Consider the following 18,840-nt stretch of genomic DNA (forward strand, 5'->3'; position numbering starts at 1 on the left):
TGCCTGAGTTGCGTTTTTCTGCCTAGGAAATCAAAGGAATTCTTTTAATATGTCTTGCAGTGCTAATGCACTTGGAATGTATTCTTTTCATTTCTGTATTTCTGAAATGCTCTTTATTTTCCCTCCTTTAACATTTCTACTGGACATAAGTTTTGTGTTCACAATTTAGTAGTTTTGCTTTGTTTCCTTTCATACTTTAGCAATATTGCTCCATTGTCTTTCCATGTCATCTCCAAGGAGAACTCCATCAGTTCTTTCTTCCTTTGTGTGAAATAGGTCCCCCCACCCATCTACTTTTAGGATTTCTCTCTTTATCATTGGTTCTAGAAAACTTCATTTTGATGTGCTTTAGTGTGGCTTCCCAAGTATTTCCTGTCCTTGTCGTTTACTTTGCGTCTTGCATTTATGACTTTATAGCTACACTAGATTTGGAAAAGATAAAGAAATCTTTTCAGGGTCTTTGCTTTTCTCTTCATCTCTCTTCTAGGAAGCCACTTCTGCCTGTATTATCTTCAGTGTGGCCAGTGGATCTCCCTGATCACCTTCTTAAAAATAATTTTAGATGCCTTTTGTTTCACTTTAAGCATCTGTTTTCTTCTGTAGTATATATGCTGCTATTTCTCCCCAGTGTATCTTCCCTGGTAGGCATATAGTCTTCATCTGTAGATCATCAGTTTGAATGACTTTCCTCCATGTGCAGACAGCGGCTAGGAAGCTCAAAATGACAAATGCTCCTTCTCTTTCTCTTCTTTTGTGTCAGTTTTTTCTTTGTCTTTTGAGTGCCTCAGGGGTGGTGTCTTTTGAACTGTTTTGCTGTAAACTGCTTGAGTTTTTTTCAATTGCTATCAATTAGGTCTACCAAGGGTGTTCATTTTAATAAGGCCATTGGATGTTTACAATGCTTCTGGATCATAATCACCCCTCCACCCCCACCCCCTCCCAAAGCAGCTTCATCAAGTTGCCTTGTTCCATTTTCACACACACATATAAAGTATTTTGTCTCTAGTTGTCCTCCCCACTGATGCCTACAGCTCAGACAAGGCTCATTTTAATATCCTAATATTCTTTTTTGTCAATGTGCATGCTAATTGTTCCAAGTTCTTTCATCATGGTAAAGAGTAGGGAAAACATAGAACTTACTGGCCTAGGCAGGAACTTGCTGTATAACATTCCAGGGGCTCAGCCATAGGAGAGTGGATTGACAGGTGGGATTTCATTCAAGCTAAAAGGCAAAGAATATAGCCAGTAGTTTGAAAATATAGCTTACAGAATGGGAGAAGATATTGCCACCTGTACATCTGGCAAGGGTATAATGACCAGAATATTCTAGTAGCCTAAAAAATAAACCTTCCACCCCCCCAAAAATCAATGACCTAATTAGTAAGTAGACAAATGAACTGAGCAGACACATCTTTTTCTTTTTTTTTTTTTTCTTTTGGCCAATCCTGGGCCTATGGACTCAGGGCCTGAGCACTGTCCCTGGCCTCTTCTTGCTCAAGGCTAGCACTCTGCCACCCGAGCCACAGCGCCCCCTCTGGCCATTTTCCATATATGTGGTGCTGGGGAATCGAACTGAGAGCCTCATGTGTAGGAGGCAAGCACTCTTGCCACTAGGCCATACTCCCAGCCCCCAGACACATCTTGAAAGAAGTACAGATGTCCAACAAATGCATGAAAATATGCTTGACATCCCTGTCCCTGAAGGAAATGCTAGTTAAAACCACACTGAGGTTCTTTCTAGGAGCACAGAGATGCCCCCATGTGTGTCTCTCTTGGGTCTGAGTCCCTGGTGTGTGTGTGTGTGCGGGGGGGGGGGGGTGCAGGGTGGCCTCTGGGGTGGAAAATCACCTCCAGCTGTAGTCCCAACACCTTCCCTGTCAAAAGCTCTTCAGGGACAGTTAGCTAAACACAGTTGTGTTTGCTTTCGTCTCAGTAGAAGCTGATGGTTTATTTGACTCCTTAGCCATGGTTGACAGGAACAGATGACAGCCAGGTTTGTGACCTCTCCCCCACTAACTGGAGCCCTGTTATACCTGCATTGTTTCTTGCACACACATGCATTTGAGAAGCCCCCGATTCTGTCCTCAGTTGTACCCCATAGCCCCCTGGGGAGGGAGGATCTGATCCTGCCCTCAGTTTTGCCAGGGCCCCTTTGCTGGGTGAGAGTTTTCTTCACAGAACATGACCTGGTTGGACTGGGCACAAGCCCTTAGCTGGTTCCGGGGCTTAAGGTGGGTGTGGGGGATCACCTGTGCCAGCTATGGAGATAAACCAAGCTCTGCATGGCCTCATCAGCTGAGCCACCCTGGGGGATAACTTGCACCCACTCCTCAAGTGGATGAAAACATAGTTCCTTTGCCATGAACATAATCCCAGACCCCTTCCACAACATTTCCCCAGGAAGTGCATATGGTCTTGTAGCTTCTCCAATATAACCATTTCCTAGCACATGTCAAAGGCTGGATTCAGACCTCATGCAGTGCAGGCACCAGTGCCAATGGATAGTGACAGTTTCACACAGAGCTTGGGTGGGCAGTGGAACAAGGTTAGACAGCCCCATTTCCTCCCTGGATTGGGCCTGATGCTCCCCCCCCCCCCCCCGGATCTGAGAGATGCTGTGGGGTGCACTGGCTTGCTGATGGCCTCTTGTATCAGTGCTGGCCCAAAACATAGACACACAGAGACTTTCTGATCCTCAAGGACCTGTCGCAGACAAGTATTTGCTCAAACGTTAGTGAAAATTTAATTTAGGATCCTTTGCACAGACTCATGTGTTAGAGGAAATAGTACACAGGTGCCAAGCTGAGCAGCCGCCCTGCAGACTAACACAGCAGTGACCTTGTGGTCACACGCAAGGCCAGTGCAAGGCCTGTGCTGCTCACAGATGCCATTGCTATGGCTTGGGTGGGTGGGATTGTTCTTGTTTTGCCTGTTATTTTGTGTTTACTCTGGCTGTTTCAAAAAGGAAGCTGGGCTGGGGGCCATAGCTGTCCATGTCAGACTCCAGCGACATCAGTAGTCTGTCTATTTCTGTCTTTTCATCACTCTTCTGGCCTTTTGTAACTGCAGTCCTAGGCCAGAGGCCTGACCCTGAGGGTTTCAACAACGCATGTCTGGCCATTTACCCCCCAAAAGTAAGCAAAAGGTAATAGTGAAAAGGTAGGAAAGGATTGTCCTAATGGTCATTTGGGAAGGTGGAAATTAAACATCTCAGCTCATCTTCAGGGTGCTGCCCTGAGCTTTGGGTTTAAATTGAGGTTGGCATAATTAAATAGTCTGGGTCAAGGAGTGGTCTGACTGATGAATATCTCAGCTTGGGTCCTGTAGGACGGCCCTCGGAAGCCTTTATTGCTGAGGGGGAGAGCCCAGTCCCAGGAGAGGGCTACTCCTGCTTTGGGCGGGGGGAGGGAGGGAAGGTTCTCATCATAAGTTACCTGTCTGTGAGGCTCTGCTGTTCCTGGAACCCAAGAGGAGACTGTAGGCCTCTCCCAGGGTTTGGAATAAGACATTGTAAAAGCTGGCAATGAGATTCCAGTTACTTGGTCCCCTTTAAGTGGGGTGAGAGCAGTTAGAAATCAATATACCTTGAGTGCTAACTATGCCTACATGCAGAGTTAAGCAGGTGTCTGAACCAAAGTAGAAGAAATGGGTATAAAATGGAGCCAGCGGCCAGGCTTTCATCTTGCCTTTAGCTACCTGTGTGCCCAGGTGAGCATTTACCAGTGCTTTTCAGCAAAAAGCCATCCCTCACTGGGTGCCAGTGGCTCATGCCTATGGTCCTAGCTACTCAGGAGGCTGAGATCTGAGGATCGCAGTTTGAAGCTAGTCCGGGAAGGAAAGTTTGTGAGACTCTTATCTCCAATTAACACCAGAAAACTAGAAGTGAAGCGGTGGTTCAAAGTGGTAGAGTGCTATCCTTGAGCATAAAAGCTCAGGGACAGCGCCCAGGCCCTGAGTTCAAGCCCCATGACCAACCAAAGAAAAAGACCCAAAAACGAAAACAATCAAGCATACACACATACACACACACAGGCACACAAAACAAAACAGAAGAAAACCACAAAGTTGTTCCTGTGCACCTGCCATATGTTGCTCTCATGGAAACTTTTATTGGTCTTGATTCAGAGACCAAAGTTCAACAGGTAGCCCCAGGATGCAACCACATCATCCTTACTTCTCATGTTTTAGTTTCCCAGCCTGTGAAATGCAAGAAGATACCAGAACAGTTTTCTCATCCTCTCTTGTGAGCCACTTAAAAAGTGGCCTCATTGTGAGCTGGGCACTCTCGCCTATAATCCTAGCTTCTCAGGAGGCTGAGATCTGAGGATTGCAGTTCAAAGCCAGCCTGGGCAGGAAAAGTCTATGAGACTCTCATCTCCAGTTAACTGTACAGAAGTGGATCTGTGTCTCAAATGGTAGAGCGCTAGCCTCGAACTAAAGAGCTCAGGGATAGTGCCCGGGCCCAGAGTTCAAGTCCCATGACTAACCAAAAAAAAAAAAAAAAGTGGCTACATTGTGCTAGATGCCAGTGGCTGACACCTTTAAATCTTGCTACTGAAGGGGCTGATATCTGAGGATCATGGTTCAAAGCCATCCCTGATGGGAATGTCAGTGAGACTCTTATCTCCAATTAAACATCAAAAAAGCTGCAAGTGGAAGTTTGGCTCAAGTAGTAGAGTACTAACCTTGAGCAAAAAAGCTCAGCGACAGTGCCTAGGCCCTGAGTTTAAATCCCAGGATCAGCACATTCTTAAAAAAAACAACAAAAAAATGGGCACACTGGGGGTCAGCAGCAAATTTGTTGGTTAGTTGTATGCCTGTTGTTAATGGTGTACTTGTAGCAAGCTTGTATGGTACTGTCAGGTGAATCATGCTGAGATAAAGAGGTGGAGTAGAGGACTATAGTCCTCATACTTACAGCTCCGAAAGAAGACTTTGATGCATTACCAAGAATTTGCTGAATAAGATGCTTAATGGGATCTTATCAGTGTAAAAAACAAAGCATCAGGCCAGGTGCCTGGAGGGGATGTGGTGCATTTCTTGGGAGAGCTTGTGGAGAGGAGAATGCTTTCCATGGAAGGCGGTGTTATGGATATAGAAGACTGGTTAAGAAGGAAACCATGGCCATAATTTGAGGGAAAAGGCTCACTGGGAAGGTGTGAGGTAAGGCCAGAGCAAGAACTAGATGGGGAGGCTCTTCACTGATGTAGAGATCAGAAGATAGGTGTCCACCCAGTCCATCCACAGGGGCAGCCGATGTTCATAGTTATGTGTTGGCATGGTTCGAATAGGAAATGTCCCTCTACAGCCTCATGTTTGGAACCTTTGGTTCTCAGCTGATGGTGCTGTATTGGGAAGGTTGGGACTCTTTAGGGTGGAGCCTAGTTGGAGGAAGTGGGTTGTGGGGGTCGGGCCTCTGAGACCCCTTCTCATTTCTCCAGAGGAGATGCCCAAATGTTGGAGTCTCTAGGGCCCCCTCCCCCCTGTCTCCCGGGGGACTGCCTGAACCCCAAAACTATGGAAGAAACTCCTCCCTACCCCTCATACCAGCAGAAGGAGTAAGGCATGTCCTTACCGGACTGCTCTAAGCTGAAGTGGGATGCCGAAATCCCTTCCTCGCCCCCCCATAATGTGTCAGGAGTTGCAGGACAAAGATTTTGGGGAGACAGTTAGGTGTTCCATGCTTCTCTCTCTCAGGGGAGGCGGGGAGAAGGATTTATTAAGGACAAAGGCGGGAATGGGAAGGACTTGGGCCATTGGCTAAGCCGGGCTGCCCATCAGGTGATGTCATGAAACTTCCTTTGTGGGCTGGACAACCCCTATCATGGTGGCATGCACATGTTTGCCTCCCCCAGGGGCGGGGTCTTCTCTTCTGGTTGAGGCTGGAAGGTGGGAGGTGCTAGCTTTTTACACTGTCCCAGGGCTGGGGTAAGGGCAGCTTCTCGGGAGCTCTTGTCTCCCTTCCCCCATTAGGGCCAAAACTGAGTCCCTAACATGGGGGTGTGTCCTTGGCCCCTGGCCTCTTACCATACTCCATTTTTTATATACCCTGGGCACCATGATATGAGCTGTGCTGCTCTGCCCTGCTCTCCCCACAATGGTGGTCTAACCTCTGGAAACAAGCCAAATCTTAACCCTAAAGTTTTCTTTAGGGTATTTTGTTCACAGTTATGCAAAAGGCATTCATGTGTGTTTTCACTCACAAAACAGCTACTGAGTTCCCACTGTATACTCCATATTTTTCTAGATAATAGGATACAGCACTAACAGGTAAGGAACCACCCCTTCCCTGTAGAACCTCACATTATAAAATTTGTTGTTGTGTGAGTCTTCCAACATGCATCAAGGTAGAATACTGTCATGAACCCCATGCAGAGCTTCAGCAGCCATTCATTATGGTCAGTCCTGCTTGGTCTCTGCTCTCCGCCTGCTCCCAGGTACTAGACAGTACTTCCCTTTCCACAGAAGTGCTTTGCTGTATAGCTCTGCTGTCTGAGGATGCCCACCCACTTCCACTATAACATCACCACCACAAGCAGCCAAAGCTGTAAGAGACACAGTATTTTTTTCTTTAGGGATGGTACTGGGGTTTGAACTCAGGGCCTTGTACTTGTGAGGCAGGTGCTCTACTATTTCTCCCAAGTCTCCACATCATTTATAACACCAACTGGGTTTGGTTTACCTCTGTTGTCTCAAAAATGCCTTTTCATTTTGTCATATGTGTCCTGATGGGCATGTATGAAAGGGACATAGGTCTTGATTGTCCTGTGGGATTTTAATGTATATAGCGTGGGCAGAGAGGCCCATGTCATTGAATCACAGTCTTCAAATGAGAGCTGCATCATGCTCTCCCACATGGGGTCCTGTGGTAAGCACTGAGGGTGACAGCTGGCAGGAGCAAATAACCTTGGGACTCCATTGTGGGTTTTAGAGGGAGACCAGGGAAGTTGGGTTTAGCAGCTTTGAATAATGTGTAGCTTCTTGAGCTCTTGGTATGGTCCCTAGTTGTCTGGTACCTGCACAGGGTATCTGCAGGGTGGATACCTGCTCAGAACACAAGCGGCTAGCCAAAAGGCAGTTGAGGAGGTGGACGGGAGCTCAGTTGGTCTGCATGTGGAAGGTGGGTTGTCAGGGTGTTGTTTAGTGATCCTATTGGGTCATTCAACCAGGCCTCCACATTATTAGACGATCTTTAAATACAGAAAGTAGGAAAATGTGTAGGGTAAGTTTAAACTTTTGTTTTCTTTTTCTGGAATTAGCATCATTTTAGTCTGTGAAATAAGCTAACAATAGAGTCATAAGAAAAATCCAAGCTGGGCACTGGTGGTTTATACCTGTAATCCTAGCTGCTTGGGATGCTGAGATCTGAGCATTATGGTTTGAAGCTAGTCTGGGCAAGAAAGTCTTTGAGACTCTTATCTCCAATTAACCACCCAGAAAACCAGAAGTGGTGAGGTGGCTCAAAGTGGTAGAGCACTACCTTTGAGAAAAAGAGCTCAGGGACAGCACCCAGGGCCTGAGTTCACTCCCCACCACCACCACTACCAACAACAACGAGAGAGAAAGCGAGAGAGAGAGAGAGAGAGAGAGACAGAGACAGAGAGACAGAGAGAGAGACAGAGAGACAGACAGAGAGGCAGAGGCAGAGAGACAGAGACAGAAAGAGAGATATTCATACACATTTATTAACATATGGGGCCATGTACCACATAGATGACACAAAAGAATAGGTTACATGGTTGAAGCCTAAATAGCATTTTGAGTTTCAGGCTGCTGGAATGGATGAGGATGTAAGTTACAGAAGGGTAAGGGGAGGAAATGACCAGAACAAATTTCCAGGAAGCAGCCAGCAGAATGCCATCTGTGTGGTCATGGCTGTCTGTCTGGCCAGGTGTTGTACCCCTTCCTGTGAACTGGTGGATGGGCAGGGCGGGGGCTCAGAGAAAGCCTCTTTGGATCCCCCATTTTCCTCTACCCATGCAGCCCTCTCCCCCAACAGAACAGCTCTGCACAGCGGCCCTGCCTGCAGCCTTCTCTCCGGCCATCTCTAACTGTGTGAAAGAAATGCAAGGCAGCTCATACTGATCATTCTCACATCATTAATAGACCTGTTGCCATTGGTCAATTCCTTAATGTGTTTTTAAACATTTTTCCTTCTTACTCATTAAAAGTTTCCCCTCTTCTTTGCTTCCTTCTTCCCTCATCATCTCCATACATCTTGTGGAGACTTTACTCAGTGGACTGCTGGGTCTGTTTGGTTTTGATCGGCCCCCTTCTCCGCCATCTTCCCTTTGCTTTCACAGCATGGGGGCTTCTCTTCTGCCTGGTTGAAGGGGGCAGATGGCCCACAGGTTAAGCATTCCAATCGGAAAAGTTGGAATCTGAATTTTTACAGGTCATGTTCACAACCAAAAACTGGAGTTCTGAGGCATTTGAAGATTTCAGAATTAGGGGGATCAACAAATAAAAACTGGAAAAAAAATCCTCAAGTCTGAAACCCTGTGGTCCCAAGCATTTCAGATAAGAGATACTCAATTCTTTTCTTGGTATCTTAGTATATGGCCATTCGCAAAGTGAACCTTCTGCATGTGCCCTGGGGATGGTGAGGTCAAGAGGACCTGGGGGGAGGTGGGACTTGGGGGAGTATGGCCAGTCTTTGGGGGGTGGTTTACAGGCATTCCAGAAAGGCTTACCAATGGCATGTGGGCACTGGGCAAACTGAAATTCGTCACAGATGTAGCCTTCCACCTGGACCTAGAGCTGGCCAAATGGTGAGGTTGGATAGGGTATTGGGGACAGTGAGGAGAGCAGCAGGCCAAGCCTGGTCCTGGCCATCAGAGGCTGTGAAAACAGCATGGTGAGTTTTCCACGTGTGTTGTGGTCATCAGCATGGAGGGGGATGAAGGGAGCTACCTAGCCTCTCTGACTGTATGCTTCATCTCTCCTGAAGGAGAACCATTGCCGTCGCATCAAGATCCTTGGGGACTGCTACTACTGCGTGTCGGGCCTCACCCAGCCAAAGGCCGACCATGCCCACTGCTGTGTGGAGATGGGTCTAGACATGATTGACACCATCACGTAAGTGCTGTGCTGTGCAGAGGTCCGTCCAGTGCCAGGGAGCAGAGGGGGCAGCCAGAGGGGCTGCATCAGACGTTCTCACCCAAGCTGGGAAGGGAGTGTTGGTACCTCCCCCCCGCCCCTGTTTGTAATGTGTTATTTTGTCCACAGGAATCCTATGTATTGTCAGGTGTAACTGATTGGTGCACAAAGAAGTGACCTTTGCAGCTGAGCCTGGTGAACCATTCAGAAAGGGCTGGCCTAATTCTGGCTGAGTCTCTTGCAAAGGCACAGTGGGGGTGCTCACTCCTCTGGACCTGTCCGTCTCTGGTACTGTGTGGGGAGGAAAGGCTGGGCCAGGCAGGTGAGGCCTAGTGGTATGGCAGGACACCAGCAAGGCCCAGCCTGCTGTTTCTTGGTTGGCCTTGCCTGTCTTTATCAGAGATGGACAAAGAGGCTCTCATCAAGTTGGAGGTGAGGAGCTACAGGTTGACAGATGGAAGATTGATCCAAGTTCAGACATCTCAACACATTTCAGTGAGATGGGTTAACAGGGGTTGGTGTGAAGTTTATGCTTGGAATGGAAATTAGTAATACAAGAATTGTCGGGGGAAGATGTGATAAGGCAGTTTCTGGGTGCAAGAACTCACACAGAATGTCTCCTCCATGGAGGCTGTGTAGATGAGCCTGACACTGACCCAGCTCAGCCTCCACAGCTCACTAAAGGCCTCCGGGAGTCATTCTGCAGCCTGCAACAGGAGGCTTGAGGAGGGAGCCATCATCACAAGCATGCTGAGAAACAGGAACAGGGAGCGGGAGCAGCCCTACAGGTCAGGGAGTCCCCCGTGTAGCTGCTCTGTGCCCGGACCCCAAGGGAGCTGGTGCGGATTGTGCCCTACACCTGAATGGAAACACCCTGCCCATGCCCACCCCCACCCCTGGGACTGACAAACAGCCAAATGCAAGAGCCACTGCCCTGAAGAAAAGTAGCAAGTGGGACTCAACCAGGAGAGAATGGGAGAAAGGGGAATCAGGAAGGAAAAGGAAGGAAGGACTCCTGGCTTGGAGAAGACTCAGGAAGGATCTTCTATCACACATGACATGTCACACAGCACATGATACCATATGTCACATGATATGTCCCTATGTTCTGTCATATGGAGTCAATGTCACGTCATCACAGGACACCATCACATGTTCCATCATATTTGCTGTAGGTCACATGATGCCATGTGTGTCACCTAATGTATTTAGAAACCTTGCCAGTTATTTTATCTAGTATATTAGTGATCATATCAATCACAGGTCATATTATATCATGGTAAATACTGTACCGTGAACATATATATATATATATATTTATGCTGTCATATATCACATTATTTGTGACATCATGTCATCACACTGCTATCTACCCTGTCTGTTTATTTGTGGCTTGACAAGGGCTTGAATACAGAAAAGATTGTGGGGAACAGGAGGAGAAGTATTTGGTAAGCCAGCATGACTAGGATCAAGGTGGGCGAGTGTTCTGGATGAGCATCTTTGCATGGATTTTAGCTTCTTTTTTTATCATTAGGCAAGGGAGAGTTTGGGTTAGGAAGCAATGGCTGGTAATTGGCGGCTTTGCATGGTTCCAGGTACAGCTCACCTTGACCTTATGTAATTCACGGGACTGTGTGCGCATTCCTGCTGGTCTGCAAGTCTAGTTCAGTGCCACAGAGAGGCTGCGGTGCCAAGATCCCCTGAAACCTGAGCATGTGACAGAGCCGTATCCCACTGCGTTGTGATCACGAGTGATGCATAGATCACCTGTGTGCACCTGCACGCAGGTCTGCGTGTGCATGCGTGTGTGCACCACCTATCAAACCCCATCTTATTTTGTGTGATCGCCTTGTTATTGCAGTCTAGTTTTCAGTGCCAGCCCTGTAAAAACAGAGAGATGGATTTCTGTGGGGTAGGGGTGCTTATGTGAATTCGTATCTGCACTCACCACACCTGGCTATGCTTACCACACCTCACATTTTAGGATATCTGGAGATCCTGCAGATGTATGGTCCTGGAGATTGAGAGGTTGCAGTTTTATGGGTGGAGAAGCTGAGGCTTCACAGGGGAGTGGGGAGACTGAGTTGAGGCCACGTGTTGGGATGCATTTGGTGGAAACAGTCTGCTCCATTCTTCCTCCACGCTTCCCTGGAGCCTGGCACTGTTGCAGGTGTGTGTGTGTGTGTGTGTGTGTGTGTGTGTGTGTGTGTGATCACCATTTCTAGAAAATTATGTCTAGACAATAGTAAATTGGCCTCTGCAGTGTCCATTGCTCCCTTTGATTTTTCTTTTGTGTGCTCAGCTGTAGCCACGGGGCTGTGATAATGGCTCAGGGGAGGGAGCTCAGTAGGTGTCTGCTGAACAGATGAACAGAAGTGCACATATCCATCCATTTATTTTGGAGTGTGGTGCAGTCATGATTGCATCTTAGCTCTGTCAGAAGCTGTTTGCAGCAGTGGACGGGAAAGAGCCCCAGGGACTTGGGAGCATTGCTTCTCGGTTTCTCTCTGTTGGGGTCTGGCATTGAAGGCCAAGGTCAGGGCTGCAGATTTGAGTATGTCTGGCCTTTTCACTGTGTAGAAAATAGTTGTGATAAATAAGTAAATCTGAGAACATAAATAAGAAAGAAAAACAGGCCCAGCACTCGTGGCTCTTACCTGTAATCAGGAGGCTGAGATCTAGAGGATCAATATTTGAAGCCACCCCAGGCAGAAAAGTTTGCTAGATTACAAGTCTAAATTAACAAGCAAAAGCCAGGGCTAGAGGAGTGGCTCAGATGATGGAGTGCCAGCTTAGCAACTGCGAACTCCTGAGTTTAGACCCTCAAGCCCCAGTACTCCCAACGCACACGCACACGCACACACACACACACACGCACACGCACATGTACATGTACATGTATGCACGCCAAATAAAGTAAAAATGGCTGCAGACTTTCTGGTTTCTTGGGATTTGAGCTTGGAGGTTTGTGAGTGTTGGGCAGTACCAGCTTGGACATATCTGGGCAAAGGAGTCTGGGAGCTCTGGATGCATGCTTTCTTCAGAAAGGATCTGAGCTGTGAACTACAGACCCAGCAGTGCCAGCATTGACATATGGGAGGCAGACATGCAGGCAGACTGGAGATGAAGTGTATGGGTAGACAGCACCAGCTGGTGGACATGGGACGGAGTCTGAGCACGGCCTTGCTCACAGGGACCCTGCAGGGCTGGGCAGGGTGGGCATGGGTCCCAGCAGGCCCCATGCAGTCTGCTCTGTTTACAGTACACCTGACTGCCATTGGCAGCTTTCATCATCTGTATGTTCTCATCTGCATTTCCTTTTTGGATTTCAAAATATGAGGATTCTGTGTCTTTGTCTCTTATTGAAGATTGACAAACAACTAGGGAAAAAAGTAAAACTTTGAAAATTCCATTCAATGTGTATAAAACAAAACAGATCATAGCAATCAACTAACTTCAAAGTAATTTTTGTAAATCTGCAGGGTACACATTCCATGTGTGTGTGCATGTGTGTATGTCAGTACTGGAGCTTAAACTTGGAGTCTTGTGCTCCACTACTTGAGTCACACCTCTTCTACTTCTGGCTTTTGTCTAGTTAATTGGAGATAAGATTCTCCTGAACTTTTCTGCCCAGGTTGGCTTTGAACCATAATCCTCAGATCTCAGCCTGCTGCTTAGCTAGAATTACAGGTGTGAGACACCAGCCCCTGGTGGTGCACACTTCTGAGGTTACCGAAGCTAACCACGCATTTGGCTTTCCAAGACCCCGACTTAGGTGTACCTGCTCCACCACCTAATGTCCTTGAATACAGAGGCTGCCTGTAGGCTACTGGGGCCTCTGGGTATGGTGGTTTGGGAAGGGGTGAATGGGTTGTGATATAGAGAGCCTTTGCCTTGTAAAGAAGAGCCCAGGAGGGTGCTGGTGGGTGTTGAGTGGAGGCTGGCTATGGGGGTGTGCTTCAGTCAGGGCTCCAGAACAGGAGCAGAGTGGGCACTAGTCAAAGGCAAGTCAGGATAAAGGTGAGCCAGACAGTTTACTCAAATAGGGCAGAGGCGGTCCATGCATCACATGTTGTTGTTATTATTATTATTAGTAGTAGTAGTATGTAGTATTTATGCCAGTACTGCAGCTTGACTTCAGGGCCCAGTGTGTCCTTTAGTTTTTCTGCTCAAAGCTAGGGCTCTACCACTTGAGTCACAGATCCACATTGGCCTTTTCGTGGTTAATTGGAGATAAGAGTCTCATGGAGTTTCCTTCCTGGGATGACTTTAAACCAGGATCCTCAGCTCACAGCCTCCTGAGTGGCTGGGATTACAGGCGTGCGCCCCTGGTGTCTGGCTCCCTGTGTTACTGACAGGTGTGAGAGTCCTCAGAGGTGGGACTGCAGGATAGGGTGTGGGGCAGGCCTGAGGCACCATGAGGGCTGAGCAGCTTTACTTAATCATCACCCACCCGACAGTGACAAGGGGTGAGCACTGTGTCCCCAAGTTCTTTGTCAGACTTCACTGATATTTCCGTGGATAGTGGAACAGAAGGAATTAGCAGGAAGATGTAGCAGTCAGCTGGCCCTTCTCTTCTGCACTGGGATGGAGCTTAAATAATTTCACTGCTGATGGGATGCTGATGGTAGCCAGCATGGACAGAGCCGGGAATAGATGCCAGGCAACTGAGGCTCAGGACCTAAGGTGGTTGGGCTGGTGGGGAACCCTTCCTCCCCTGCCTTGGTTCTTCCCAGGGCCCCTCCCCTGGATGACAAGATGGAAGGCTCCAGGATCCCGTTGCTCTCTGAGGACTGCTCTTGGTGAGGAAGGGCTGGGAGGCCAGGGTGGGCACTGACGGAGCTGAGCAGCTTGTCTGCCGGGGTCTGGGCTCCCAGTGCCCATCCATGCCGCACTCGTCCATGCCAACCCGGCACAGGCAGTGCGTCCATCCATGCTGACTTGGCACAGGCAGTGTGCCCATACACACTGGCCTCGTGCAGGCTGTGTGACCATCCACGCCGACCTGGTGCAGGCTGTGCGCCCATCCATGCTGACCTGGCGCAGGTCTTGCTGCAGGGTATTGCGCCCCTGGCTCACGCCCATGCTGCGTTGCAGGTCCGTGGCAGAGGCTACCGAGGTGGATCTGAACATGCGCGTGGGGCTGCACACCGGCAGGGTTCTCTGTGGCGTCCTGGGGTTGCGCAAGTGGCAGTATGACGTGTGGTCCAACGACGTGACGCTGGCCAATGTCATGGAGGCTGCGGGGCTGCCAGGGTGAGTCGGGGCATGCTGGCGGCTTAAGTCCTCCCCAAGGCCGATCCTGAGGACACACATGGGTTCCTCGAGCCCCTCCAGGGTCCCAGCCTGTGCCTGCCACACTGGCCACCAGGCGTGGCCAGTCCTGTTCAACTCATATCTGCCCACCCTGAGACCCTGCTGAGGCCCAGGGCGCATCTGCAGTACACTGGGGCCAGGGGAGAAGAGCAGCTGTGCCCAGGAACCATGCACCTTCTTCTCCTGCAGGACTGCTTCTCTGCCTCCTGCTGCTTAACCTCATTGCTCTCAAATGTGTGTTGAGCACTATCACTCCAGACCCCCGGCCAGGCAGTGCCCTTCTCACCTCTCCCATCACCCTTTGTCCCCTCCCAGAGTCCCTGGGAGTCTGGAACCTCTGCCCCCAAGCCTTCCACCACCTCTGCAGGGTCTCCTAGCTTTCATCTCCAGCCAGCTGGGGGGGGTTAAAGTGGGGGTGTTCTCCTGCAGGGAAGGAGGGTGGTCCAGGGAAGAGCCCAGCTGGCAGGCATGGTTCAGAACACTAGGGAGCTCACTTTTGCCCCTTTAGTCCACCTGCTCATACCAGGCCAAGGAACAGAGGCTACAGGTGTTTTCATTTGTTTTTGGAGTTTGCTTTTTTAGTTGTTGGTGTTGGTGTTGGCTGTGAGGCTTGAATTCAAGGCCTGGGTGCTGGCTGTGAGCTCCTTTGCTCAAGGTTAGTTAGTGCTCTACCACTTTGAGCCACAGCTCCATTTCCAGTTTTCTGGTGATTAACTGGAGATGAGAATCTCACAGATGTTCTTGCCTGGGCTGGCTTTGAACTGCATTCCTCAGATCTTAGCCTCCTGAGTAGCTAGGATTACAGACATGAGCCAGCCACCAGTGCCCACAGAGTTTGCATTTTATGCCAAGGTAATGCTCACTGTATGGGAGAGGCAGGGAGCATTGCAGAGCACTCCGGCCCCAGGAATACTGTTTTCCTGTCCCAATATCTAGCTGGTTGGCTGGCAACCAGCCCTGACCTGCTATTGCAGACACCTTAGAAAGCAGCTCCATGTCCTTATATTGTCTTTTTCTTCCTCCCCCCACTCTGCTTTTCTTCTTTTCTCTTTATCTCTATTCATCCTTCTGAACATTTTTTTTCTCGTCCTTTGATTCCTATCCCCTCCCTTCAGCCCTCTGTCCCTACTGGCCTCAGCCACCCCCTCTCTGCCCTCTGGGGCATGTTCCCTCTTTCTCCTTGCCCCTGTCTACCCCTTCTTCCTGCTCATCTGTGCAGAGGTGCACACAGACCATGCCCAGGTGCATGAGGCCTCCTTAGGAACCTTGCTTGCCCCTGGCAGAAGAGCCTCGCCAGGCCTGCTCCTCCAGCCCCAAGAGGCAGAGCTGACAATGCCACACCCCCTCTGTGTTCTCTTCTCACAGGAAGGTCCATATCACAAAGACAACACTCGCATGCTTGAATGGGGACTACGAGGTAGAGCCGGGGCATGGGCACGAGAGGAACAGCTTCCTGAAAGCTCACAATATCGAGACCTTCTTTATTGTGCCATCCCATCGGAGAAAGGTGAGTACTGGATGCCTTCAATTGATTGGTCCTTAAATGGACCAATAGCATTTATACCTGGACCTTTCTTAGGGCCCCACTTCCTCATTGTCTCTTTTGATTTTGAGATGCCCAAGGGTGGGTGGGGGCATTTATCCTGTAATGCAGATCAGAGTCATGATGCAAAGTATGGGGCACCGGCCTTTAGCTCCACGAGATGTCAAACCTTCCACTTGGCCTCCTGCCTGTGACCTTTCTCCTCTTCTGCAGAGGTGACGAAGTAGTAGAAACCTCAGAGGGATGTTTACAGCAAGCCTTGGTGTGGTCTTTCTCCATTCCAGGCCCCAAACCTCCCTCTACTCTGCACTGGGGCTGAGACATCCCTTAGGTTTTCACGGCCTTTGGTGTTGTTTGGGAACTGGATTTTCTAGACTCTGCTGCCAGGCTCCTCAGTGCCTGGCTCCCAGGAGGGGTTGAGTAAACAGATCCCAGGGACCCAGAGCCCCTGTCACCACCAGGGTCATGCTGTTACTGGCCTGAGAGGCGGGATGTGTATGCTGAGAACATTTCTCTGTGCCTGTTGTTTGGACAGATATTTCCAGGTCTGATTCTGTCAGACATCAAACCCGCCAAGAGGATGAAGTTCAAGACAGTCTGCTACCTGCTGGTGCAGCTCATGCACTGCCGGAAGATGTTCAAGGCTGAGATCCCCTTCTCCAATGTCATGACCTGTGAGGACGATGACAAGGTGAGGGTGACTGCTCCTGGCTTTGCAGGAGCCACAGGCTTGGTCTGTGCTCCATTCTCCCCTCCCCTCCCCTGGCGGCCTGAGTCTCAGCCTAGCTGTCCTTCAAGGCTGCTCCTTCCCACCTTGAGCTGCTCTGGTCCCTTCTCCCTCCCCTCCTGTGGTTGGTCACTTGTCACTCACCCCATGTAGGCTCTTCACCTTTGATTCCTTCTCCTTTGGATGGACTAGAGACTCCCAAGAGCTGACCACACAGAATGTGATCTTGGGGCCTTGTGGGTGTGAAGGGGTCTTTTTTGGCCTCTTGCACTGGGGAGATTTGCAGCCTGTAGGTGTAGTGACTGACACAACAGACTATCACAGCCTGGGAAGGTTAAACCACAGACCTTCGCCCCCACCGTGCTGGAGATCAGAAGTTCAAGGTGGAGGTGTCAGCAGGGCTCTCCTTCACTTGTGACCCCTGTTTACTCACTATGGAAGTGAGAAAGGGTGCTAGTGTTTCTTTTTTTCCTTATCAAAGCATAATTCCATTAGGGCCTCATCTAATCCAATCACACCCACCTACTAATATCACCACAGGGAGTGTTAGAATTTCAGCATGTGGATTTTGGGTATTCCCAACATTTGGTCTGTTTGCTATTGGCATCTCTGCCTTCCTTCAGTGTTTACTGGGTTAGATGTTCTGCTCCACGAGATTGGGGCCTCCAGAGCCACTGCTAAGGCCAGAGGAGCCCATCCATCCTTGACCCATTGCTGTGGCTCCTCTGTGTGTTCTCATGCCTGGAAACCTGGGAGGCTCCATTCTCATGGCTGGCGTTCCTGAGCCTGCACTGTGATGCCTTGACCTGTGGTCATCTTTTCTTTATACCTTGGAAAGTACAGAAATGTGTAGCAATTATTTTGTTGATTTTTGCCTTCCATTTCCCCCCCCGCCTTTTTGCTTCTGAAACTTCTATTATTTGGACATTAGATTTCCTAAAGTGATCTAATTCTCCTCTTTCCACTTCCTCTCTTTTTGAAAAGTTCTTCAGCTTTTTTCACCCAACACTTCTTTTTTTTTCAATTTTTAAAAATTCTTTGTTTTTAATTTATTTTAATTAATCTGTGTTTTTAATGTCTTTAAACACATTAAAATTTTTCTTTGAACTCTTTAGTCTTTTGCTTTTCTTTTGTAAAGACTATTTCTTTTTGTGAATGTGTGTGTACATGTATGTATGTATAGATAAATGGATGGATGGATAGATGATGGATGGATAGATGGATAGATGGATGGTTGGATGGATGGATGGTTGGATGGATGGATGGTTGGATGGATGGATGGATAGGTATATATGTTCCCTCTTCTTGTCTCCCTGAAATTTTCTAAAAATGCGTTTTCTTGTTCTAGAAGTAGCTGTTTCCTATGGGCAATCTCTGCAATCCCATTTTCATAGGTGTGCACACTCCTCTGTGTTCTTGATGAGCATGAGGACGTGCGGGGCTGCAGGGAGGGCCGCAGTGGGGAGAGCTGTCCTTTGTGGGATTTGCCGTCTTCTTGGGCTGGTCAAGGTCATCCATCTTTGTATCTTCTGCTGCAGGAGCAGTAGGGGTTCTTGGCTCCACTTCCATCACAGGATCCTTATATCTGACCCTGGGGCCAAGACCACCCTCAGGGACGAGACGCCCTCCAGAGGGATGAGAGTCAATGTGGCTGCCATTAAAGAGCTTGGAGCAAATTCCAGGACTGTAGTGCCACCGTGTGGGAAGCCTTTGATTGTGGTAACTACAGCTGGGAGCCCCTGAGCCTGAGCAGCTCACATGGATAGGGTCCTGGTTGTGTTGGGACAGCACTGGGGCTCCTAAGGGCTTGTGGTCGTGAGGTCAAGCGCACTGGCAGCCCCCTGGCTTGGAGTGCCCTGGCTGGTGAGAGGAGGAGGAAGGGAATGCCACGGGCAGCTTGGGTCTAGCTGATTGCCTCATTCTGTTTTCTAAATGCAGTTACTGCCTTGTCCCGTGCCCCCTCCTCATCTTTATCCCTTTGAAAACAACTTCTTGCTGTAGTTTCGAGGACTCTCAAGACAAATCTGGATTCTGTCTCCTTCTCAGTGTGTGTGAGAGCTCATAATTTTCTAAGAACTTTATTAATGGGGGATTCAATCAGAGAAGTTTGACCATTATACCCACCGGGAAGCTGGTAGGTATGTAGCTGCTCAAT

At 49.0% G+C, this 18,840-nt stretch overlaps 1 protein-coding gene across 1 annotated transcript in view; it reads left to right on the top strand.

The window, feature by feature from the left end:
- Positions 1-18,840, top strand: part of Adcy1 (adenylate cyclase 1) — a 91,958-nt gene that overhangs the window by 42,875 nt on the left and 30,243 nt on the right. The window contains exons 5-8 of the mRNA XM_048337775.1: positions 8,951-9,078; positions 14,197-14,355; positions 15,781-15,922; positions 16,494-16,649. Coding sequence (XP_048193732.1) covers positions 8,951-9,078; positions 14,197-14,355; positions 15,781-15,922; positions 16,494-16,649 — 585 coding nt within the window. The remainder of the gene's footprint in view (positions 1-8,950; positions 9,079-14,196; positions 14,356-15,780; positions 15,923-16,493; positions 16,650-18,840) is intronic.

This window comes from Perognathus longimembris, chromosome 2, assembly GCF_023159225.1.
Source record: "Perognathus longimembris pacificus isolate PPM17 chromosome 2, ASM2315922v1, whole genome shotgun sequence".
Taxonomy (NCBI): Eukaryota; Metazoa; Chordata; class Mammalia; order Rodentia; family Heteromyidae; genus Perognathus; species Perognathus longimembris.